Genomic DNA, 24,643 nt, shown 5'->3' on the forward strand with positions numbered 1-24,643 from the left:
ATTTTATCATAATGTAATCATATCTTATCAGTTAAAATTGTCTTGAAACATTTGTATGCCACAAAAAGGAAAAGCCAACAACAAAGTATTCTGATGCATGACTTTTTTTAATTCAGTGGAGACAGACATAATATGTATCTTAAAATCATACTGTATTAATTGGATGGATTAACTACATTGTGAATGCACCATTGAAACAACTAAAAGTCCTCAATAGGTCAAACTGTTTCCTATTTCACACTGGTTCTGTGCTAGGGGTTCTGTAAAAAAAAAAAAAAAAAAATATATTCTCCAATTTTACATAAAGACAGGCTATGTGACAGCAGGGAGCTTAGCTGGAGAGGCTAGGAGGTTAAAGGTCACTTGGTTTGGTTTGGCAGAGGAGTGGCAGCGGTAAGGGACATAGAGAGCGCACTGACTATTCATTCCAGGGTTCCAAGGGAGTTAATACACTGGTCCAAGGGTGTTTATCAACTGGTAGGTCACGTCAGCTCAATCAGTGTTCCAGAGGGGCAATCAGTGTTCCAGAGGGGCAATCAGTGTTCCAGAGGGGCAATCAGTGTGTTCATGATTCCGGAAACTTCCGGAGGCATGGTTTCCTCTTTTCTTATTCGTCTTCTCCTCCACAAAGCATCAGCAGGGTTTTGCGGTAGTCCCCCGAGGCGTCACCCTGTGGAAGGGAAGCAGCTTTTTATGAATAACTAAAACAAAGATTGGCCACAGCACACACAAGTAAAGGGGGAACGTATAAAGTCTTGGTTTTACTGAGATCAGATGGGTAAGGTAACATTATTTTTTAAGTTATTTCTTTCAGAGGCTAGCTCTGTGTAGCTGAATGTCCTGCACCAACTGCACAGCGTGGAATTATCAACTCAGTAACATCAAACAGACACAAGAGGTTAGTGGACAGACATGTTTAGGATGCAAGTATCCGTAACAAAGACACACACAGTAGACAGTACAATGAAGCATTTTAATAGACATAAATTAAATAACTTACGACCATAGTTTCTACCTTGATGAATTCATGGAGGGAGGTTTCATGAGTGTCCTTGAACTCTTTGCGAATATTGAAAAGGTCAATTTCGCTGCGAGTAACCATGATGCGGATCAGTGCCCTGTCATCTGTACCCATGCCCTAAAAAGAAGATCCCCATTAGCTGTTACCATAGCAATAGCTACTCTTCTTCAGTGATGCAGAATCACAATACAAAACAATCAAAGATTGTCGAGACAGTCCAATACAGCTAAACCCCCTTCACCAGCATTTAGATAGCATCCGTAATTGCTGTAGCTAGCATGATCTGCTATCCAGTGGGATAAGACTGGGCAGAAACCAGTGAACACCATTAAAATGTGAAGATACAAATAGATCTACCTTCATTGCTTTGTACAACCGGTCAGCAAAGTAGAGGGGCTGGTTCTTTACACTGCAAACTGCAGAAGGAAAAGAGACAGAGGTAGGACTGAGAATATGAAACAGACTCAATATTTTTCCATACCCAAACATCAATTTTTCATCAATAGCCTCTGCTCAACTCAGGGACCGAGGGACAAAGTGACTTTGTAAAACCTTACCAATGGCATACATGACACGTTTAACATCTCCCGACATCTCCTTTTTGATTATCTGTTCAATATCCTTGTTGGTGCATCTGACGAATTCTTGGAACACTGCAAACAGAAATGACATGTCAGACATGGAGGGTTCACATTCTATATTTTAAAAAAATATTTTTAAATATTTTTTCAAATAGTTGTATTATTTCATACTGCCTACACAGTAGTAGGCGATACACATATGACCACAAAATCCACAGCAGCAGTACATTTAACACCGCACAATGCCTCTTTCACGCTGTAATTCCTCTGCCTTCATTCTCACCTCTCCTCAGGTGGGGGAAGCTCCTGGTACACAGGATACTCATGAACTTCACCTCCATATCACTAGACTCGTCATTGAGTGAGTCTGCAAGTTCCTGAAAAATACAACAACTAGTCATTCCAACCTCTTTCTCCATTACGGTAAACAGGGAGGAGGAGACAGAGGTACTGTATAGCATGTTGTCATCCTGATGTACTCACCTGGGCGTCTTCATTAGCTCTATCAACGTCTGCTGGACCCTCCTCTCTCGCCCCCTGGGGAGAGCAAGGCATGTTAGATAATGTCTCAGACTTGCAGCATGTACAGTAGGTTGGTCCTCTGTGGCTCAGTTGGTAGAGCATGGAGCTAACAACGCTTAGGTTGTGGGTTTGATTCCTGCTGGGACCATATATACTGAAATGTATGCACTCACTGCAATATAAGTCGCTTTGGATAAAAGCGTCAGCTAAATGGCATATATTATTATTATTATTATTATTATTATTATTATTATTATTTATTGGTATAAAACATTTAAAGATGGCTATTTACAGTATGAAAATACCGCTCAGTGTTCAGGAATCAGTCTAGTCCTCTTGTTTAAGTGTAGGCCTATGGCAGCCTTCCTTTAGCTTGAACATAGTCCCATTTATTGCACGTGTCCTTCTATTGTACGAGGAGATAAACCTACTTGCACCAGGGAGACAAGGATCCGACAGAAGTGGCCTGAGGTGTCTGACTTAATGGCTTCCTCCAAGGACTCCTTGTAGCCTTCAAGACAAATTGAGTTAATTGAGATGCCGACGCAGACATTTAGGAGGACATAAATGGGATGAACATTTGCTGGAAGCCATAGATAGAGAGCATTTAGAAACAACAACAGGTCCCTTCAGTAGTCTGCATTAGGCCTCACCAAGCTCATAGGCATCATTCATAGCATGGATCTCCTCATTGCTCCTGGTGACCAGGATCTCAATCAGAGCGTGTTCATCTGTCCCGGCCCCCTGCCAAAACAGAGAGGGGTTAAGAAGAGAACACTGCATGCTGTATACGCCTCTTATATTAATACAATAATCTGAAGAATAGCAACATCAAACCATCGAAAATATATTGGCATACATTCTTGTTAATTTATTGGGTTTTTAAATGCTGAGATATCTGGATAGGAAATTCCTGCTTAGGTCAAAACTGTACATTCCAGGCTGAGTCAATTCTGGGGGGCATCTCAGTAGCTGCTTTATCTACTTGTCCCCTTTCCTACTGTACCTACACTGGTCAAAATGTTCATATCACCTTGACCTATCCTGTGTTTCAGATCACTTGGAGTGTGTGGAGAACTACCTCTCTCTCCATCTCTCCTAATACAGACCTTCTCCCCCTCTTTCTTCCTATCTCTCCCTCCTCTCTCTAACTTCCTGGGTTGATCACCTCATGCCAGTGAACCAGCAAGGAAGCTGCTTGTCGATGAGGCAATGTTTCAGTTTCAAAGGTTTGATTCATAGTTCATGTCAAATCTCACCCACACACTTGTGAGAACCTGTAGGCCGCCCGTTGTTTGGCAACATACTAGATATGTATCACTCAAAAGAGATGTACATCTCAAGATATCCATCTCCTCCTACCTCCATCGCTTTCTTCATCATTTTCGCGTCAAACTCTGCTGGGGTCAACATGAGAGCAATGACCAGCCTCTCCAAGTTCTTAGAGAGCTCTGACTTCAGGTCCTTCATCAGATCCTATGAGGGGGCCATATTGAACACAAAGTCAAAGGTTAACATCTAATCTTTGAGCATCTATAGCCGATGTGGGGTCAACGCTCTGGCATAAAATGGCTGCCATGCATCACCCACTCACTGGGATTATATCATCTCATTCCAGCCCACACATTGGTAGTGGAAGAGGTGATGAGGTTCCTTCCTTACACTGTGAATATATTATCATTATTTTGGTCTATGGAGGAAATTGTTAGAGAAACTTTAATACAATCTAAAAAGGATATGGGTATTATTGTCTTATGTCTCGTCTTCAAGGATTTCTGTCTCAGTTTTGGAGATGTCTGTCTTACCCTGCCCAGGAGTGATTTGAAGGCCTGTCTGATCTCCTGTCTCTGCTCGTTACTTCTCTGTGCAATTATGTCAATGATGATGTCTTCATCCGTACCTGTAGAAATGGCAGGTAAACCTTTTCATCTTCATTTACCTGGGAAGTCCCATTAAGGCCAAGAAGGCAACAAAAGCTAAAACAGACACATAATGACAATACAAACTAAACTAAGAACAGAGGGCAGAACAACAGACTATATCCTTCACTATTACAGTAAGTGTATGCTGTATACTGTATACGTATGTATACAGTAAGTGTATAGAAAGTGAATATGTTTACAATAAGAGGTTGCATACCAAAGCCTTTCATTGCTTTCCTCAGATCTTGAGCATCACTGGAGGGGTCAAATTCTCTAGCAGGACGAATGGTTGGTCTTAGCTGAGGTAGAGAGAGGACAGAGGACAGAGGACAGAGGACAGAGATGAAATTAGACATTCATGTGAACTCACACACGAACACACACACACACACACACAAATCTCTCACTCACACACACACACACACACACACACACACACACACACACACACAACCCTCCTTCTAGAATTTCAATATGCTGGAGCCAAAGGGTCACAGAACTAAACATGCACAGGTCTGCAGCACAGGCAGGTACAAAATGTCAGCCTTTGTTTTGTCACTGAAACATTTGTCTTGTGTCATTATTGTTTAATTATTTCATAACAACACATAAAGCCAGTTTGAGGGGGTGATGTGCCCTGTAAGGGTCAGAAGCCATGACACAAACGATATAAGAAGGAGGGTGGAGGGGGAGACATCAGTCCTACCGCCCTCCTTGAGATCCCATTCCCCCGATGGGCCAAACGACTGATCTCTCTGTGAGGAAGACCTTAGAAATGTGTTAATGCTGTGTTGTCATATGAATAGAATTGATAGGATGAGGTCTCATTGGTTCTCCTTACTAACAGCTGTTAATTTAAATACTATGGTTGGGAGTTGGGTATGAAAAACAGATTGTAGACGACAGAGTTTGTCTCTAATGTGTTCTGGTCGGAGGTCCCAGATGTTGATTTGTGAGTACAGTAACAGATCATACGGTCTGTCGTTTATGTGTGTGTCTCTCTCTCCTTCCCGCTCTACCTCTCTCTCTTTCTTTCATTTACCATGAGAGTAAAATGTAACATTTCTCTATGATGTATTTGCCTTGTAGTGATTGTATAAGTTCCTTTCCTGCCCTAATCAACACAAACTCAACAATTCGTACACGGTGTTTATCACCATGTTATAGCCAACCCTTTCGTGTTATAACTGGCAACCAATAAGGCCCGAAAGGGGAGAGCTGAAAAACAACTAAATCAGATAATCAGAGAGTGAGACAGATAATCAGAGAGTGAGACAGGCTTTTGTTGCCCATTCACTGGCCCCTCGGGCCCAGTTTGGACAGGGCATTGTAACAGGAACTGGCTGTATTTCAGCACTTTAATTTGTGAAATGAACAGCATTCTGATCCTATCTGGGAGCAAACAACGGTTCTGCTATGGAGGGGGAAAGCGCAAGGCAGAGTTATCGGCGCGTGTTTGAGGCACAGCGAGGAACAGGTTGTTGTTAGGGTAATTCGATGCATGCCACTGTCAGGCCGAACATGCAATGACATCTAGGGTGGAAGGAGAGGGACTGAACCTGGACTTTGGTCATGGCACTTATTTCCCACATCTTGTAGGCTATCTGAGCAGCTTCAGGGAAGAACTCTCCAGCTAAGCTGAAACAACCAATTTAACAACAGTAAGTCAAACTCAATACACCCTCGACACACACCCAAAGAGTACACAGTATCTAAACATACTCTGTTAACTTACTTGATAATACATATAATTCAAGATACACTCAACGTTACGTCATTTGTCGTTGCTTAACAGTCTGTCTGCTCCAGCAATAGACCAAAGAACCCTGCAGTAGTCTATGTAGCCCTCCTAACTGGCCAGGAGGTACAGTATGGACAGTACCAGTCAAAAGTTTGGACACTCCTTCTCATTCAATGGTTTTTCTTTATTTTTTAAAATTATTTTCTACATTGTAGATTAATATTGAAGACATCAGAACTATGAAGGAACACATATGGAATTATGCAGTAAACAAAAAAGTGTTAAACAAACCAGAATATGTTTTATATTTTAGATTCTTCAAAGTAGCCACCTTTTGCTTTGATGACAGCTTTGCACACTCTTGGCAAGGTGTGTCCAAACTTTTGACTGGTACTGTATGTATTTTTGCAAAATGTCTACTCATTCTGAAACTATGACAATATTTCTTATTTCTCTCCCTTTTTAGAAAGCTTTAGGTTTCAATTTCTTGAATGTTTCCTAAGTAAATGTTTTCTTGGATCTGCCAATGGATAATACTCAAAGGTGGCGAACTGTCGCCCCTATCTGGTCCCTATGGACTGCTACAGCACACATCTATAACACTAACTTACTCATCATCTCCTCCACACAGGTTGAGCAGAGTCCTCTTGTAGTCCCCTGATGTGTCATCCTGTTGGATTGAATAACATACAGAACACACAAGAGAACTCAGAGGGTAAGATGGACAGTATGGTATTTAGTAATGTACAGTATTCAATACCATAAAAAGAAAACCTTCATTTTCGTTGACATCAAGGCCGAATATGAAGCAAATGTACAACACTTTAATATCCATTTTGATTTGATATGTTTTGTTTTTGTTTTGCATCTAAAGGGGTAAAAGGAGGTACTGTTAAATCTATGGATTTGAGAGAGCTTTCTCACCTGAATCATGTTATACAGTGACTTCTCGTATCGGAGACGGAAGCATTCCCGAATGTCCAGCATGTCTATTTCGGAGCGACAGATCATGATCCGGATCAGAGTGTTGTCAGCTGTGCCAAGACCCTGGAGAGATGGAAGTGTGAGACAACACCTCAGTCAGACACTAGAGGGCGCCGAAAGGGATGATGTTAGCACTACAAGCCCAACCTGAGGCCTTACCCCTTACATGGTCTGAAGGGACCAGCTATGGATACATTTCTTACATCTATCTGGCTGTGACGGAGCACAGACTGGGCTGAAGAGTTATTTTTGGACTGACTGCTGCTGAGTAGATTTACCTTCATCGATTTGTAGAGGCGCCTGGCAAAAAACATAGGGACGCTCCTGATGCACTGGACTGTGGGAAACACCAAACAGCATTAACGGGTCATTCATCATTAATCCTGCAGCACAAATGCAGTTCAAAAGGCCCAGTTGTTTTTTTGTTTTTTTGAATATGTTTTTAGGGCATTTCTGCCTTATTGGGATAGAGACAGTAGAGATTGACAGGAAGGATGGAAGAGAGGTGACATGCAAGATAGGTCGAGGGTCGGAATCGAACCAGGAACCTTGCGATTACGTGGTAAGCGCATTAGTGTACCCAGCACCCAGGCCCAGTTGTTTTTTGAAGCATGATCGCTACAGTGGACCTTGGTATTGGAGGGAGTCCACACGTACCAACGGCCAACATCAGTCGTTCAAAGTCCCCAGACAGCTCACTCTTGATGCTGTCCTCGATGGACTTCTCTGCTATCTTCTGGTATTCATCAAACACTGCATAGGAGAAGAAACAGAGGAAGAGAAGAGCCACTCATTTTCAAAACAATATTCAGTGAACGACTCACCGGCATTTAAGCATTGTCTTACGTGTACTTACACTGTTCTTATGTAACTATCATGTAAATAAACACCGTGGTTTTAGAACAGTTCATGTAAAGTGGGACCCTGAAGGGGAATGCATCAATTCTGCCCCCCTTCTTGAGATCCCTTCCCCTGATGGGCCAAAAGACCCTTCTCCCTACAAGCCGTACTACAGCCAGGGTCGTGTTAGGTGTGAGGCACTTGTAAATTGTCTCATGCAGATGTAGATGCCACACTCCCATGTTAATGAGAGTTCCTCAGACCTCGGTGTCACTCTGAGGACATGTGCCGTACTTACCCAGCTGAAGATGGGTCACACTGCGGTTTCCCAGCAGCATGATGAATACGGCCTCTTCAGTCCCCCACTGATCCTCCCCTGCAGCAAACAGATCCTGGGGGGGGGGGGGACAAACAGGGAGAGGAGGAGGAGGAAGATGACAGAAGGGTAAGAAGTCAGTCTGTTGTGAACTGCTGTTCAGCCGTATAGAATTAAGTATAGGATTAAGAGAAGGACAGGCACTCAAGGTAAATTAATATAAGCCGATATGTACAGTATGCCATTATACCATAGATACTGTGATAGAAATATTATTGATAGAACCATGTTTAGACAGACAGCTGTATGCTTATAACAATGTACGAGACGTGCCTGCCCTTATGGTGTGGCGAGCTGTGGAAATTTACTGAGTATTGTTGTTGGGCAAAACGGGGGTTGAAGGTTGGGAGCAGACTGCGGGAAACAGTCCTTGAGACACCTGTTATTGACACAGTGGGCTCCAAACCGGCAACATCCCTATCTTTGTCCTTGATTGTGTCCTTTAAGGAGGAAGGTTGCTGAGCTGCGTCTCAGAGATTTCACTGGACTTCTGTTTGGAGTGTCTCTCCGCTTGCAAGTGTAATAAACTCATATTGTGGCTTTAACAAGACCCTTGGCTCTCACTTTTGCTGAAATAAAATACTACAGTGGAGATTTCCACGACACTACTCAATGCATAAGATTCTCACCTGTGCATCCTGCTCCACTAGTTCTGCGTACACCACCCCTGGCTCCTCTCTGGTCCCCTGTTGGACCAGACCCAACCTCAAGTCACACTCAACAGACAAGAATCACATACAAAATCAACCTGATCTCCAGGTTCCATCACAGCGACATTGGATGGCACTGGAGTGTTATGAGGCCAATGGCGCTGACCTGCAGTAGAACTATCAGCATCTTCTTAAAGTGCCCTGAGGTGTCGCCCACAATGTCCTCCTCAATGTCACTGCCGTACGCTGGAGACAAACACGCCACATTCAATCAATCATCTTCATTGCACCAGTTTGCTTATAAATAATTTCTACAGCCAATAATTTTATAATTATATAATTTTAGCCATAATTCACTATGCACACCAGACAAAAACACAATGTAATAGTAAAAATGAGTTGACAAATCCATTGACAATAACGAATCTGAAAATCTCTACCTATGCAAATTTTGCAGATTGACAGAAAGGATAGGTGTTTTGGCATTTTGCTTGGTAAAAAGGATCTTACCATCCTTGTAGGCCTCAACCAGGTCCTGTATTTGCTGGTTGTTCCTGGACGCAAGGATTTCAATCAGGCATTTTTCATCTGTTCCACCCCCCTTTGAATTGAGCATCAGATTTAAACACAGCACCACCAGTTTGCTTATTCAACACTCATGGAACGTGCAACACTTTATTTTCCCATATAAAGGATTCTGGGAGCACCTGGACATTGTACAGGTGTTTTAACAAGGTATTTGCTTACTTTGACAGCATCATGGATTTCTTTGGCGTCGTGGTAAGCTTGGGGCCTCATCAAACTGACAATCAGACGCTCAAACTTGCCCGTCAATTCATACTTCAGATCATCAATCAGGTCCTGGTGAAATGCCGGTTGTGATTATGCATGTCAGTTATACACTTAGCCGCTCATGTGTCAAAATATCTGTACAGTATTTGCGGTAGAGTAGACAATATTGACTGAACAGACTGACTTCACCCCGTATCCCACTTGACTGAGGTGAGCATATGCATCTCTGTACCTGTCCGTAGCTGCATTTGTATGCTGCGATGATCTCCTGCCTCTGTGCATTGCTTTTAGCGGTGACAAGGTCTAGGATGGTCTCCTTGTCGCTGCCTGTAGATTGTGAGGCAAGCGTAGATTGCTTAGGACATGTCTTATATCTATCTCTCTATTGTTATCTAAAGCAGGGATGCACAACTCTCCACTTCTCAAGAGTTGCAGCGTCTGCTGGTTTTATGTTCTTGCCTTTGAATGAGCAATCAGTGGGCATTGCAGCCTGCAGCCTTTGAGGACAGGAATGGTGCCCCTCTTACCTACACACACAGGGGGCGCTGTGGTACTCACCAAGGCCTTTCATAGCATTGTAGAGAGCCTCGGCGTCAGCAGTGGCATCGAAGTCTGGAGCATCTGTTATCGTTCCGCGGAAACCCTGGAAGAGAATTAATTCACCCTTTATTCCCTTTACCAGGTCTAGGTTGATTGCGGACACGTCGACATTTACAACAACGACATGGGAAAGAGTCAGACAGGAGGTTTGGATGAGCAGTAGGAGGCTGGGGATGATTAGGTGGCCATTGGAGTAGGAATGGTTCTGGCCTCAAACAGGAGACTCTGTGTGTGTGTGTGTGTGTGTGTGTGTGTGTGTGTGTGTGTGTGTGTGTGTGTGTGTGTGTGTGTGTGCCTCTGGCCCCAACAGAGGGCTGACTGGTAGACAGCTGACACCTGTTTGCCCCTCTGCCTACAGCTGCCCCCACCATCAGATCAGCAGACAGCTACCGTGTGTGGGAGGAGCAGAGCTTCAGGTTACCATCCCCCCCCCACCCCCACCCCCACCACCCTCCCGACACACACACACACACACACACACACACACACTGGTCACTCATACTGCGGAACTGACCTCCAGAAAGCAGGGTGACAATACAAAAGGGTATCAATAGGGATGCAATTCATCAAACCAAACCGGTACCTTTGTTTGGCTGAATTCAATCTTGTGCTGTAGGTCTCAGAGGTTACAAGTTTAAAATATCGCAATGAAATATATTTGATCTAGCCTCGCCCCTGTCTTAAACAGCTTTGACTGCGGCTGTGTCAGAGATATTCCTGCTGCATTGGGGCATTCTGCCAATGTCCACTAGCCAAGTGGCCATTGCACATGCTCAGATATACAGTGCCTTGTGTAAGTAATGGAACAGTGAAGCATTGTTTCTTCTTTTGGCTCCACACTCCAAATGTTTGGATTTGAAATCAAACGTTACTGTGAGGTTCAAGTACAGACGTAGAGACATGACAGACATTACTGTCTGTAGAGACATTACTGACGTAGGGCACTGTACCTCTCCTACAGCATTACCACCAAGACCATCACCCGTCAGGACAGCTGGGAAGTTTCACCCCTGTAGCAACAGGACCAAAACAACAGGCCCCTGGCAACAGGCCCCTGGCAACAGACTTTTCACTAAACAAACGTTTCAACAAATTCCTCATCATGGCTAATCATATTATCTTGACATAATGTTATTAACAAGATTTCGGTTTCTCACATCCACAATGTGCTAGTCTGGGTGGCAGACTGATGTAGCCATGTTGTCCTTATGTGACCTAACAAGGCAAGGTAGCAATGTATGAATGTTTAAAGGAGAACATGGATGCACGTACTCATGCTACCAGTGAGAATAGATCCACAGGACAGGGACAAGAGGTCAGTAGCATAGAGATACAGTCACAGGCCTGCCATGTGTCATCAACAGCGGTCCTACTAATGTGTGTCTGTCGGTGACACGTTCAGGTATCCAATAGGTAGGAATGACACCCTACCCTCACTGCTGCGTTTACAATGGAGGGGAAGACACATAGCCCGAGGGAGAGCCTGCCCTCAATGAATAATTAAGAAATAATAAATGAGAGGCCATGTGTTCGGACATTACCATGGCTATGACATGGTGGCGTAGTGGCGTAGCTCACCACAGCTATGATCAAAATGTCAGAGCACATGGCCTCTCATGTGTTACTGCTTTTATACTACCAGCCTTAAAAAGCAAGATTCATTCTCAAACATTCAATTTATCAATTCATCAATCAAACCATCACTACCTCTGCCCCCCCCCCCCCCCCTCGGAACTATACCTCAGCGCTACCCCCCCCCCCCCCCCCCGTTCAGTCACATTGCTCACTGCACATTTACACTCCTATACCACTACTCTTGTTACCATCACTACCTCTGCCCCCCCCCCCCCCCCCCCAGAACTATACCTCAGCGCTACCCCCCGCCCCCCCCTGTTCAGTCACATTGGTCATTGCACATTTGCACTCCTATAACACTACTCTTGTTACTGTCAATGTTGCTGCTATTCACTTTACCACCTTATGTCATTGTTTCTATTATTATTATATTATTATAGTATTACATTGTTGATTGTTTGATTGTTGCTGCTGCATTCGATGCATGTGACAAATTTGATTTGATTAGAATTTTTCGGTTTGATCAGAACAAGCATCTGACACGTGTTATTGTTATTGAATAAAATGAACACTGAACATCCCCAAAGAATAAAATCAATAAATATGATACAATCTTTCTCTCTGTGGTGTCGTCGTTCTGTAGCTTACATATTGCGTTGAAAAGATCAAACAGAGACAAGGAAATGTCATCCACTTACCATTCTTATATTTGCTCTTCAGTCACAAGGGGATGCAGGAATCGATGGATTGAATCCTAAACCTGAAAGACATTGTGAAGTGAGACGAGAATGGAAGACACAATAACACAAGAAGCACATCCATGACTGTTCATACTGTTCATATTGTTTATACTGTTTATACTGTATATTTTTTAGTACTTCTATTTTATTTTATTCTATTTTAAAACTTATTGTATTGTTGCACTACTCTGTGGCACTGTCACTTTTGCATTTCACTGTATACTTGTATGCACGTGACAAATAAAGAATCTTGAATCTTGAATCTTGACATGCCGTTGTAAATGCTACTCTGATTAACATGAAATGATATGCTACAATGGAAGAGTGTCAGAGCATGATGACATTCTGAGGGACAATACACAATGTGATGAAAAGACAGTCGTTTATCTATTATTGAATGAGGAAGTCAAGTTTCTGCTCATTCAGCTCAACAAAGCACGGACCAGGGAAGACAGCATCAGTAGATACTGTTTCTCTGAGTCACTGCTGAGCTTGCAGCACGTTCTTACAAAGATTGTGCTGAGCCACACATAGCATTATGGCTATATTGTAAACCACAGCTTATATCAGAATAATCCTAGATAGGGGACAATCATGCAGCGGAAAGCCACAAGGGGACCAACGAGGCCATTTTGAATTGAATCACTTGACCTGACATTTACCCAAAGATGGTGCTTTGGTGGAAAACCTACTGTTGGCTTAAGGCCCGGATGTTTTGGCTGCTCCTTTGCAGATCTTACAATGTATCTATTCACAAAGGTAACGCATCTGGAGAGGAGAAAACAGGAAAGGAGTACATCTAATGAGGACAAATCTAGTTTGACAAAGATTTAGCCAATACAGCTCTCTTTCACACTCTTTTTGGACTATTATGTGACACCATTTATGCCCAAACATAGATGCAAAATATTGCTAATTAAGTCATTCATAATATAATGATAAGTCTACAATTCATATACAAATGTAGTGGGCATTCAAGGGGAGATTTTTTCACCACTCTAAAGCTGCATCTCTCTTTTGGGTATTACATAAATTGTAGGATTTATAAACGTTTTCTTTACTAACATAAGATAGACTGATGTGAAAATCACCCATGCAACTGTATGCTATGAGTCTAGTTTGTTTAAGATACAGCAGTATGATTTGCCCAAAATAGCCATGCATGATTTACTTTAATGACAGATTCAAGGACTGAGACAGAACACGACCACACCCATATCTCCCCAAAAGTGATACTGTAAGCCTTTAAATTTATTCAAGTTAAGAATTTGACACATTCTGAAGTCAATAGTTTGAATAGCACACTTTGAAGTTGATAAGGATTAGCCTACACTTTTCAAATACACCTTTTGTACACCCTCTTTTCTTTTTAAAAAAAAAGGAAAAAAAGAAAGAAATCTCTCCCTTCAACCTAACGTGGCATTTGAAACTGTGACTTTGCTTTGTCATCCAAATGTCCAACTATGAATTGCAGGCTATTTCTAGGCTACTAAACCGTTATTCCCCAGGCTGCACGTGTGCATCAATAAACGTGGCATACGTTGGGAGTATGTTATGGAATAAAATCACCAATGTTTATGTTAAAATGAAACCCACCTGGTTTACTAAATGATTTTTCTCCAAATTCTCTCCAACCGCAGTCCTGCTGTCCTCTCTCTCCGGTGCGTTTCGTGAACTCCAGCTGTCCGCTTGCGTGTCTTCGGGTCTGACGTAATATATGCGGCGCTCGTCCGCGGCGTTGTCTTTTTCGGAGGGGGAACTTACAGAGGACAGATATTACGGTGAATTCACGATGATGTAAATACATGCAAGCCGCCCATGTTGCGTCGAGGCCTCTTTCTGTCAACTCAATATTTACATGTAGCTCCAGAAGCTAGCCATGGGCTTTTGCTCACAAACCACAAATCCATCAAGAATTTGCTTCTTCAGCCGAATTTCTGCTTGTGTGCAGCACTGTTGCAAAAGCAAGGACAGCAGCTCACTGTCTGGAACAATGTCCATTCGGTCACTGAATACCTTACCTGGTGACAGTTAAACCAACATGGCTATTTGATAATCATGTGGTACTGCACATTTGACACGTTTCTAACAAATGTTTCACTCATCATGAACTAGAACCTATTTATGACTCTCCAATATTGCACTCAGTGTTCCCATCCAGGGCTGAGAGCTTGTGCACCTGATACATCTCATGCTATTTGACAATGCAAACACACCCCTATAGCACAGTATAGTCATCCTGTAGTCTAGCTAGTCTATTTGTACATCCAAAGGCTAGACCTCTCTGGCATTCGAACATGAAACCGTTATGCATAGGCCTCTACCACAAACTACAATACTATCACCTCATGCACACGCAGTACTGGTACTGTGTAGGCTAATTGAGATAGCATTGCATATTCCACTACATCATTGTCTGAACTTTAGGTAGAGGAATAACTAAAGTGTGTGAGTTCATTAATGACTGTACCAGTGAGGAGCATGCTGGCACAGGCATGGGAGATTGTGCCTGCTCTATTTCTGTCCCTGCAGACGTCCATTCCAGTAAGAGGGTGAGGAATGTAGGGCTAGAGCTGACAGGGAGAGAGAGAGGGAGAGAGAGGGAGGGAGAGAGAGAAAGAGAGAGAGAGACAAAATCAGCCAGACATACACAGGGATAGCACATAGCAGACACCACTACATTTCATAGCTGGTGCGTGACTGTATCTACTCCTCTGCCAGCTATGTCAACTTTCCCAAATAGAGTAATGCTTCCCCCCGCTGTGACTCATCTACCACTACCTGCTACCACGACTACCCTGAAGTTACCCACACGGCTTCCTCTTCTTGCACCTCACAGCACAACCTGCTTTCATCTCAGTTGTGAAGAGACGCGTGGCATCGTGAACGTGATGACTGAGGGGTTATGTGCTGCACTCTACTGCTTTAAACGTGAATTACATCCAGAACATTTTTAAATTACATTATAAACTGAATAGTATGTAGTACAGAGTATGAGGGCCATGTGGAAAAAAAGAAAAGAAAAAGGTGATAAAGTGGTTTTACTTAGATTATTATTATTTTTTTGCATGGATAATACGTGAAAATCTCGACATTTTAAGAATAAAGTGGCATTATAACGAGAATAAAGTTGCAATAATGCAGTGCCCTCCGTAAGTAATGGGACAGCGAGGCATTTTCTTCTTCATTGTTTTTAATGACCAGTGGTCATCTCTGTATCTCTATCTCTATTAGGATGTAACATTTACCTTGTAATAGTTGTATAAGTATACGGTATTATACGGTATTATTAAAGCCTCATTTGATTCCTTCTATTTGACCTTTCTTGCATTATTCAGCACAAACTCAACAATCCTTTGCACATCGTGATAATTACATTGGAGTCAGATTATCAATATTAGATATGCTTTGCTATTAACAATATGTAGCCAAAAGTCTCTGCCAAACCTTCATGTGGAAACTGAAGTTAATATAAATGCTCTACATTATCATGTACCAGAGTGATTGCAAGAGGAAAGTTTGAAGAAAAAAGATCTGCCCAAGATTTACAGCATACCACCCTACCTTTATTTTTTTGGCAACTTTGATAATACCCCTCCCCAAAAATTAACAAGCTGTCTGAAATAGTCAATTATGCTTCACTGCATAGACTAATATAACATTAAACAGATGAATTCTCTATGTATTTGTCATTGTGTTGGGGTAGAAAAAATCGTATTGCTTGTCACACAGATATGTATCTATCTAACCATTGTTTCTGTATATTTCAGGGCATTCCCTGTTGGCCTCATCCAAGTGGATGGTGTTCATTGAGGGGAGAGTCACCTACATTGGATGAATTTGAGTGGAAAACTGAAAATTAGGCAGGCCATAGTTAAGACTCAATTGTTTTTTTTTGGGCAGATCCATTTGGGGGGATTGTTTTATCATTTAAATATGTATTTTGTTTCATGTGAGTAATAATAAATATATTTCTTTCTGTAATTCTGTGTTCTGTGTTTTCCTAATTTCAGATAACTTTAAATATTTAAAAAAATCATTTTGCAATCAAAACAGTAGTGTTCAAGAACTGCTGTAAAAATACATGGTTATACTGTTTTTGAAATGACAGTAAAGTAACTAGAATTACAGTAATATTCCCAACAACATGTACAATTACAGTACCTGTTTTGCAGTGGATCTAAACTTTTAAAATATATCTTGAAATAATACAGAGGAGACTTACAGTATATCAATTACCTCCATGTTCCTTATTACACAGTGAAAACCAATAACCTAAAGAACAGAGTAGAACACAAAAGCATTTCTGACATTCAGCACAGGATTTTCTGCTCACAATTCTCACCCTGTGGCCTGAGTGCAATAATGAGCACATTATGGACGGCAGTGAGAAAGGCTACTTTGTCACTAATTCCATTGAGTGGGAGGGTCACACAGGCCGGCCTTGTATATATTGTCGTAAAAAAAAAAATCATTTTGCTTCATCAGAGTAAATAGAGCGGATATATTTACCACGTCCACTCCTGACCGGCAACATACAACCACCAGCCTGATCCTAGGGGATTTCAGACAAGGTAAATAATCTATTCACACATCTACTGTATATCATCATCAGATGACGAGGGAGAGCCCAAAAGTATTGCAGCTTGAAGTAAATATATTGTTTTTACTATTGGGAGGTTGGAATACCTCCAGCTGAATTAGTTACATGTAATTCCAATGCTTTGATGCAGGGTTTTTTCATCATTGCTGTCACATTGGCATGCCACTTTATTTCCAATCACACTGTACTGGCAAGTGACAACATGCATGTGGACTTTTGTGGGTTCAATGTGATTCAGTCCCCTGTTATCTTGCAGCTCATCAACCTTGTCCTCACGTGAGCAGCGACTCCTCCCTCGCAGCCCAGCACATGTCTGTGGTTTTGCATTACCAAGACTGGCGCTATGAAAACTTATCTCAATTATTGAGATGTGCAGATAGGGGGCCCAGGCTATAAGATTGGTCAAAGGTACACAGGCGGGCAGGCCTGCTGAGGTGGATGCCAGGGAGGATTAGGGAGGGCTGAAATCCCTTGATGGGAGACTTACACAAGGGGGAAAGCTACCTCACAAAGAGTAAGTGTGCAGCTCGCTCCACTGCTAAGCCATGAAAGCTGCTTTGTCCCCTTCAGATTCATTATCTCATAGGACCATTATATCTGCTCTCACCCACTGACAGAGATGGGGACATACAGGGCAACAATGCTCTGGTGGCGTAGGCTAGCCCACAAACCCAGAGATAACCCCAATCATAAGGTCATAGCTGAGTAAGTCTCACATGGAGACTTGTTTACAAATAACGCATGCTTGTACAATGCAGCTTCCGAGTTGTTTCTATGGTGGAATCGTTTGGGCAAGGCAAACATTTCACAAACAAAAACAGTTTCAATTGAGTTATTGAAAATTACACAGACTGTGACTTTCTGTGGGAAGTGAGCAGTGTGTTCTGAGCAGTGTGTTCTGAGCAGTGTGTTCTGAGCACAAACAAAGCACAATATGTTTTGAGATTCTTCACATGCAATTTTGAGGCATGTACTCCCATGCATTTGTATATTATTTATAGCAATTGTATATTATATTATCTAAAGTATTAGACATTGTATGTGTGCCTTTGCATCTAGAATCCACAATCCATTATCTCAACGTTTCTCAATGTGTTTACCACAGTGACATCAAACCCCTTCTTCAATGTCTGACTTCAAAGTCAAAGTAGTGTGTATGCTTCAAAGGTTGACCTTGGCTTTATCTTAAACAGCATAATCATAAATAAAAAAAAAAAGATTTAGATTGAGATTTTTGATTAGATTGAGATTTTCTCAGAAATCATTGTGAGGGGGTTGACAGCTTTATATACAGTGTTAGAGGCAGTTCATTCACATGGATTTTTTTTCCCTTCTGTTTTTTCCTCCAATGTAATGACCGGTGGCCCTACATCAAGTAGAGGTGGAAAGGAATGTCTCTGAATATACCGCCTCAGACCACATGAGAACATGTTACTTCTGTCTTAAGGTGAGTACAAAATCTACTCAATTTGACATATGTTAGGCACTGCATACCTGCCTCAAACGATGAAACTGCGATAACTATGGACAGAACTAGGAAAATTAAATGAGGTCATGCGATTAGGCGATGTATTTAAGGCATTCATTATTGTTAGCTGTAAAACCCAGTCATTATGGAGCAGGGCGTAGTTGCAGTTCGGTGGGCGTCAGGGGAAAAGACAGGCATCAGCACTACCATATCAGAGAGGTGATAAAGACAGGGGCATAAAAGACTAATGTGATGGAAGAGATAACAAACGCTATCAATTGTCTTTCCTCAGCACAAATCTGTAGCAGGGAATCATTCCGGAAAGGTGAGCAGACATTATCATTTCTCCTTGGTGTGAGTTGCATTCATTTTTTGTGTTTTATGAAAAGAATCCTTCTTTTTCCTAAAACAGTTACAGTTAGCGCCTGGGTAAGAAGGTAACTGATATGGCAGTCCATAAAACAGCTTATATATTTTAATATGGGTGTATCTTTCACTTGCTATGTGCATACTGATAAAGTTATTTGACAATGTTGACCGATCAGGATTTCTAATGATAACATGTTGATCTCTCAAATGCTTTGAAGTAGTTTTTCGTCCAGATTATTTTAAAGGCAGCTTTTGAACAGTTACATCATTAGAAGGTAATGCAATGTTTTTGAACAAGTTAGAAATCATTTACTCTGAGGGTGATCTGCCAATTATTCACTGACATGTTCACTGATCCGTCCTCTCTCCCTCTCTGTTACTCTCTCACTCTCTCATCAATCCCCTTCTTCTACCTCGACCCCCCCAGAAGGATGTCATGTCATGTGTTGAGCTCATTTCTGCGAAGCCTGTCACGGCGGAAGCCCCTGGAGCCCGAGGGAGAGGAGTCAACCTTTAACCGGTGTCTGACCACCCTGGACCTGGTGGCCCTCGGGGTGGGGAGCACTCTCGGAGCTGGAGTCTACGTCCTCTCTGGAGAGGTGGCCAGGACCACCGCAGGACCCAGCATCATCATCTCCTTCTTCATAGCAGCCGTGGCCTCCATCTTCGCTGGGCTATGCTATGCTGAGTTTGGAGCCCGGGTACCCAAAACAGGCTCTGCGTACCTCTACAGCTACGTGACTGTGGGGGAGTTTCTGGCGTTCATCACCGGATGGAATTTGTTATTGTCCTACGTCATAGGCAAGCATGGCGCTTGTGATTCTTTCTTGTTCTGAAGAATAGGGGTAGTTGAAGGAATAGTTCACCCCAAATTAAAAGTCTGTCAGATATTTTTAAGACAAAGTGAGTCTATATTCTATGCCATCTGTGTTTGGATTCTGCAGTATGCATTAGTAGAAGTCTTTAGGCCACAAACAAACTTTGACTTGGGATGAACAGCAGTGATTCTCTAATATCTTCTGTGTAATAAACATCAGGTTATTCTCTGATGCAACATGTTTGGTTTGCTCAGAACATTTAGAACCATAAATGATCAACCATAAACACAGACTACAGGTCATTACTTCCTTTAACCTTTTACCTGTGGTAAAAGGGTGATTTAAGATGATGATTAATTTATTGGACACAGAGACATATATTGAGGGGATAGAAACTGCTGCTTCAACTGAAAGGCATCATCACCCAAGTTCCTGGCAACAATATTTCTCCCCTCCTGGAAAATATCAACGACAGTCAAAGGAGTTTTAAACTAAACCTAAAAACTGAATGCTTAGAATTGAAACTATATCCCAGATACTCAAATACAATGGATGAGTGGAATACTCGGAAGCAGCAATATGGCGTCCATCGTTTATAACTTGACCAAATTCCCTCTATTTATTGGCTTGTGAAACAGTGTTGATTTGATGACATGATTGGTTTATTGGAGCCCCTCCTCCTTTTGATCTCCTCAGGGACATCCAGTGTCGCCCGCGCGTGGAGCGGCACCTTCGATGACCTCATAGGGAGCGGCATGTCCAAGTTCTTTGGCGAACACGTGGCGATGGGCCTACCTGGCCTGGCACCCTACCCAGACTTCTTTGCTGCTGCACTCATTATGGCTCTGGCAGGTACAGTAATGTTATTCAGTGATAAGACGATGCTGACACTCACTGTAGAATATATGGACATGATGATTATAGCACATGCATGTACTGTAATAGTGGTATGACTTGACCAAATGGATAGAAGTGGCTGACACTGTTGTTATAAATGTGTTATAGGGTAGTAGTCAAGTCTGTTAGTATCTCACATCATCTCTTACTAGAATCTCATGCCATTATTTATTTTCCCTCCACAGGTCTGCTTGCCTTTGGTGTGAAAGAATCAACAACAGTGAACAAGATTTTCACTGCCATCAACATAGTGGTGCTGGTTTTCGTCATCATATCCGGCTTCGTCAAGGGAGATATTAAAAACTGGCAAATCAGTTTGGAGGAGTTAATACAGGCAACAATAGAAGAAGGGTACGTTCTCTAATAAATCTTCTCACTCCTGGAAGAAGTTGCTCTTAGGCCCAGATCTAGAGTCAGCATAGCTCTCCTCAATCCCAACCTTAGCCATTGGAGGGAAAAAGCTCAAACTTAGATTGATGTACAGTACCAGTCAAAAGTTTGGACACACCTTCTCATTCAATGTTTTTTTTTTAATTGTTTTTTTTAAATTATTTTCTACATTGTAGATTAATATTGAAGACATCAAAACTATGAAGGAACACTTATGGAATTATGTAGTAAACAAAAAAAGTGTTAAACAAACCAGAATATGTTTTATATTTTAGATTCTTCAAAGTAGCCACCTTTTGCTTTGATGACAGCTTTGCACACTCTTGGCAAGGTGTGTCCAAACTTTTGACTGGTACTGTACATGCAACAAGCTCCTCTACTGTGGTACAATACATCATGAGATCTTCTCTAATGATTGTGACCTGTGACTGCCTATGGCCCCTGGTCTGAGCATTGATTACTTTATCTTATGATGACTGTTGGATAGATGATTCACTGACTTGGAACAAATTAGTGTACTTGTATTTGTTGTAAGTCGCTTTGGATAACGGCATCCGCTAAATGCCATAAATGTAAAATGTAAATGGAATGATAAGATTCTACTCTGTCCTATCCAGGAACCTGACCTCCACAGCCAATGTTACGAGTATATTTGGTGATGGTGGATTCTTCCCCTATGGTTTTGACGGAACAATAGCCGGAGCTGCGACTTGTTTCTATGCGTTTGTGGGATTCGACTGCATCGCCACAACAGGTGTCATAGGAATACCAGCCTTACACTCCGGGGGGATACATACAGCATCCATGTTTGGGGGATACATACAGCATCCATGTTTGGGGGATACATACAGCATCCATGTTTGGAGGATACATACAGCATCCATGTTTGGGGGATACATACAGCATCCATGTTTGGGGGATACATACAGCATCCATGTTTGGGGGATACATACAGCATCCATGTTTGCCCCTTAACGCTCAATGTTTGACAACTGAACCTCAGATATGTGACAGCTCCCCGTCTTTTTTTTCACAGGCGAGGAAGTCAAGAACCCTCAGAAGTCCATCCCTCTGGGTATCGTAGCCTCACTCCTCATCTGTTTCCTGGCCTACTTCGCTGTGTCGGCCGCCCTGACCCTGATGATGCCCTACTACATGCTCAATCTCAACAGCCCTCTCCCTGCGGCCTTCGACTATATCAACTGGGGTCCCGCCAAATACGTTGTGGCTGTGGGGTCGCTCTGTGCCCTCTCCACCAGGTGATAGAACAGGACACGTTAACATCATTTAATCATGTCACCTGTCTGTCTTGTCTGTCTGTCTGTCTGTCTGTCTGTCTGTCTGTCTATCTGCATGTCTGTCTCCATGTCTGTCTGTCTGCTTGTCTGTCTGCATGTTTGTCTGGCTGCATGTCTGTCTGTCTGTCTGTCTGTCTGTCTGTCTCTCTGTCTCTCTGTCTGCATGTCTGTCTGGCTGCATGTCTGTCTGTTGCGAGGGTACAAACCCTGTTATCTAGCCCATCTGTCCCTTGGTTGTTAGACCGAGACAGTAACATTGGTCCCTTGGTTGTTAGACCGAGACAGTAACATTGCTCTTTGTACCCACAGTCTGCTGGGCTCCATGTTCCCTATGCCTCGCGTGCTGTTTGCCATGGCCAGGGACGGCCTGCTGTTCAAGCCCCTCAGTCGAGTCAGCGCGCGGCAGAGCCCCGTCATAGCTACAATCTCCTCCGGTGTAGTGGCAGGTAAAGCCGTAGGGAAGGATTCTAGTGGTTACCATAGGACAGTCACCATTGAATACTATAGGCTGAAAGTAAAAAAATAAAATAAAAAAATAAAAAGTGGTGCATTTAGTAATGTTACACAAATATCATGAATCTAAAATCTGCTTATTTTTCTGTTTTTAGCAATCATGGCCATGTTGTTTGATTTGAAAGCCTTGGTTGATATGATGTCCATTGGAACCCTCTTTGCATACACTCTTGTGGCTATCTGCATTCTTATCCTAAGGTAAGCATTGTAGTGCAGCTTAGAGACACAATTTAGACTTAATTTAGACTTTTAGCAAAATAAACATTCTGAATTTATTGGCATTTGTCTTTTTCATCTAGGTACCAGGAGAGTCTATCACCCGGAGACTCAGACCTCACCATATGTGAGTCAAACACCAAGTTTGGGTGTCTCAAACCACCATCATCACCAACTGCAGGCACCTCTAAAACAGTCACAAGTTTGACTGTATTTTCTGGTCAGTGAAATGGGCAATATGAAAAACACTCTGCATTGTGCATTAATTTGTTCTTAAATGATCCTTTTGTTCGTTGTCTCCTGAGTTCTTCAAGCTCGCTTTTCGCTGTTTCTTTTTTCCCAGTCCATCAGTTCATCCCTCTTTTTCAGTCATCCTTCACTCACCCAACTCTTCCCCCTCTCTCTCCAGTGGTGTGTGTGTGCATCCTGTCCGTCCTCCTGACCAAAGCCATGGACGCTCTGCAGCGGGTGGAGATCTGGAGTGTGTTGTGTGTCAGCATTGTAGCCTTCATCCTGGTCGTCATCATCATCATCATCTGGAGACACCCACAGAACTCATCAAAGGCAGCTTTCATGGTAAACATCATCATAGGAAATTAAGTGTTGATTTGATGGTTCGGAACTAAGATTTTGATATTTAATCATCATAAGGATGAATGTTTCCATAAGGGAGAACTTGCTCACCTTTCTACTCAACTGTGTATGCTGTGTGCATTGCTATAGGGAGGAACACTAGAAATACTATATTTAAGATCCCAGTATATTTCTAGTTAAGATGGCGCCTCCTATGGATGCCATGGTGTGTTGGTCTTTTCCCTCTTAGCCTTGCACAGCCTACATCATTTATTGTTTACATCATAATTTATTTTGTAAATTTGTAAAAAATGTTTGCTATTTGCTATTTTGTTAACATTTTGCTATTTTTCCTGTATGTGCATATAATATACTTGGTCAAATAAAAGAATTCTGATTCTGATTCTTCTGATTCTGAACCCCTGCTCTCTGTCCTCAGGTACCTTTCCTACCAGTGCTGCCAGTGGCCAGTGTGTTCGTCAACGTTTACCTCATGGTCCAGTTAGGATCAGAGACATGGGTAAAATACGCCATCTGGATGGCCGTAGGTAAGGCATCGGGGCTGATCTTCACCCCATTGTAACCCCAGTTTTGTAACCAAAACTGGTTTTGTCGCTATTACTCTGACGACAGAATGGCTCTGGCTTGTAACATTTAAACTTTGCTTCATTGTCAAAAGACAAAGAAGCCATTGCCGTTCTCTCATTATTTGCAAAGATAACAGAATTTGCAAAAGCTACATATTTTCCTGAGGTTCAGGAGAGGGCGGCGGTATGATTGTAAACTCCTATCTTCCCCTCTCTCTCTCCAGGGTTCGTTATCTACTTCGGTTACGGGATTCGTAACAGTGTTCAGAAGCAGCGTCAGCAGCCAACCAACCAGGTGACGATTGAATACATCAGCAACAAAACAGATAAGGACTTTATCAAAGAAGAGAAGTTCTGAGGTTCAGATGACAGGAGAGAGAGGTCCAGATGTTACAGCGAGTATTTAAGAGTGTATCTACTGTACTCCTACTTGCCTACCTGCCGGTCTGTTTCTGCAGTAGCACTGTAGAATACAGCAAACAGCCATGCTGACACTCGGGCTCCTAGGCTACATCACGGTTATCACTGATGTACAGTAGATGCATGTGTTTGTACATTTCCACTGTA

The 24,643-nt window shown here is 42.4% G+C and overlaps 2 protein-coding genes across 2 annotated transcripts; one reads left to right on the forward strand and one right to left on the reverse strand.

The window, feature by feature from the left end:
• Window positions 1-101: 101 nt before the first annotated feature.
• anxa6 (annexin A6) lies at window positions 102-14,005 on the reverse strand. The gene is made up of 25 exons (XM_083686172.1): window positions 13,941-14,005; window positions 12,303-12,364; window positions 9,988-10,072; window positions 9,662-9,756; window positions 9,385-9,498; window positions 9,148-9,238; window positions 8,804-8,883; window positions 8,617-8,673; window positions 7,910-8,003; window positions 7,429-7,524; window positions 7,050-7,108; window positions 6,712-6,834; window positions 6,399-6,457; window positions 5,606-5,684; window positions 4,264-4,345; window positions 3,930-4,024; window positions 3,487-3,600; window positions 2,778-2,868; window positions 2,556-2,635; window positions 2,086-2,139; window positions 1,886-1,979; window positions 1,579-1,674; window positions 1,379-1,437; window positions 1,016-1,138; window positions 102-670 (listed from the first exon to the last, which is right to left on the reverse strand). Exons 2-25 carry the CDS (start codon window positions 12,303-12,305, stop codon window positions 608-610), a joined length of 1,986 nt encoding a protein of 661 aa, XP_083542298.1. The 5' UTR covers window positions 12,306-12,364; window positions 13,941-14,005; the 3' UTR covers window positions 102-607.
• A 5,210-nt stretch (window positions 14,006-19,215) lies between these two features.
• Window positions 19,216-24,606, forward strand: LOC310815848 (cationic amino acid transporter 2; the record flags this gene model as incomplete). Its single annotated transcript, XM_083685791.1, has 11 exons — window positions 19,216-19,585; window positions 20,299-20,454; window positions 20,685-20,850; window positions 21,507-21,643; window positions 21,926-22,148; window positions 22,497-22,633; window positions 22,796-22,898; window positions 23,000-23,136; window positions 23,326-23,492; window positions 23,929-24,037; window positions 24,301-24,606. 11 exons carry the CDS (start codon window positions 19,216-19,218, stop codon window positions 24,432-24,434), a joined length of 1,839 nt encoding a protein of 612 aa, XP_083541917.1. The 3' UTR covers window positions 24,435-24,606.
• Window positions 24,607-24,643: the final 37 nt, after the last annotated feature.

Source organism: Argentina silus (assembly GCF_951799395.1).
Source record: "Argentina silus genome assembly, chromosome: 15".
In the NCBI taxonomy this organism is placed as follows: Eukaryota; Metazoa; Chordata; class Actinopteri; order Argentiniformes; family Argentinidae; genus Argentina; species Argentina silus.

What these genes read in the sequence shown, in the direction of transcription:
- anxa6 (XM_083686172.1), bottom strand. An exon ending in AAATCCATGATGCTGTCAAA is followed by an intron (nt 9,239 to 9,384) that starts GTAAGCAAATAC and finishes CTCAATTCAAAG; the next exon opens with GGGGGTGGAACAGATGAAAA. An exon ending in TCAAATCACTCCTGGGCAGG is followed by an intron (nt 3,601 to 3,929) that starts GTAAGACAGACA and finishes GCCCCCTCATAG; the next exon opens with GATCTGATGAAGGACCTGAA.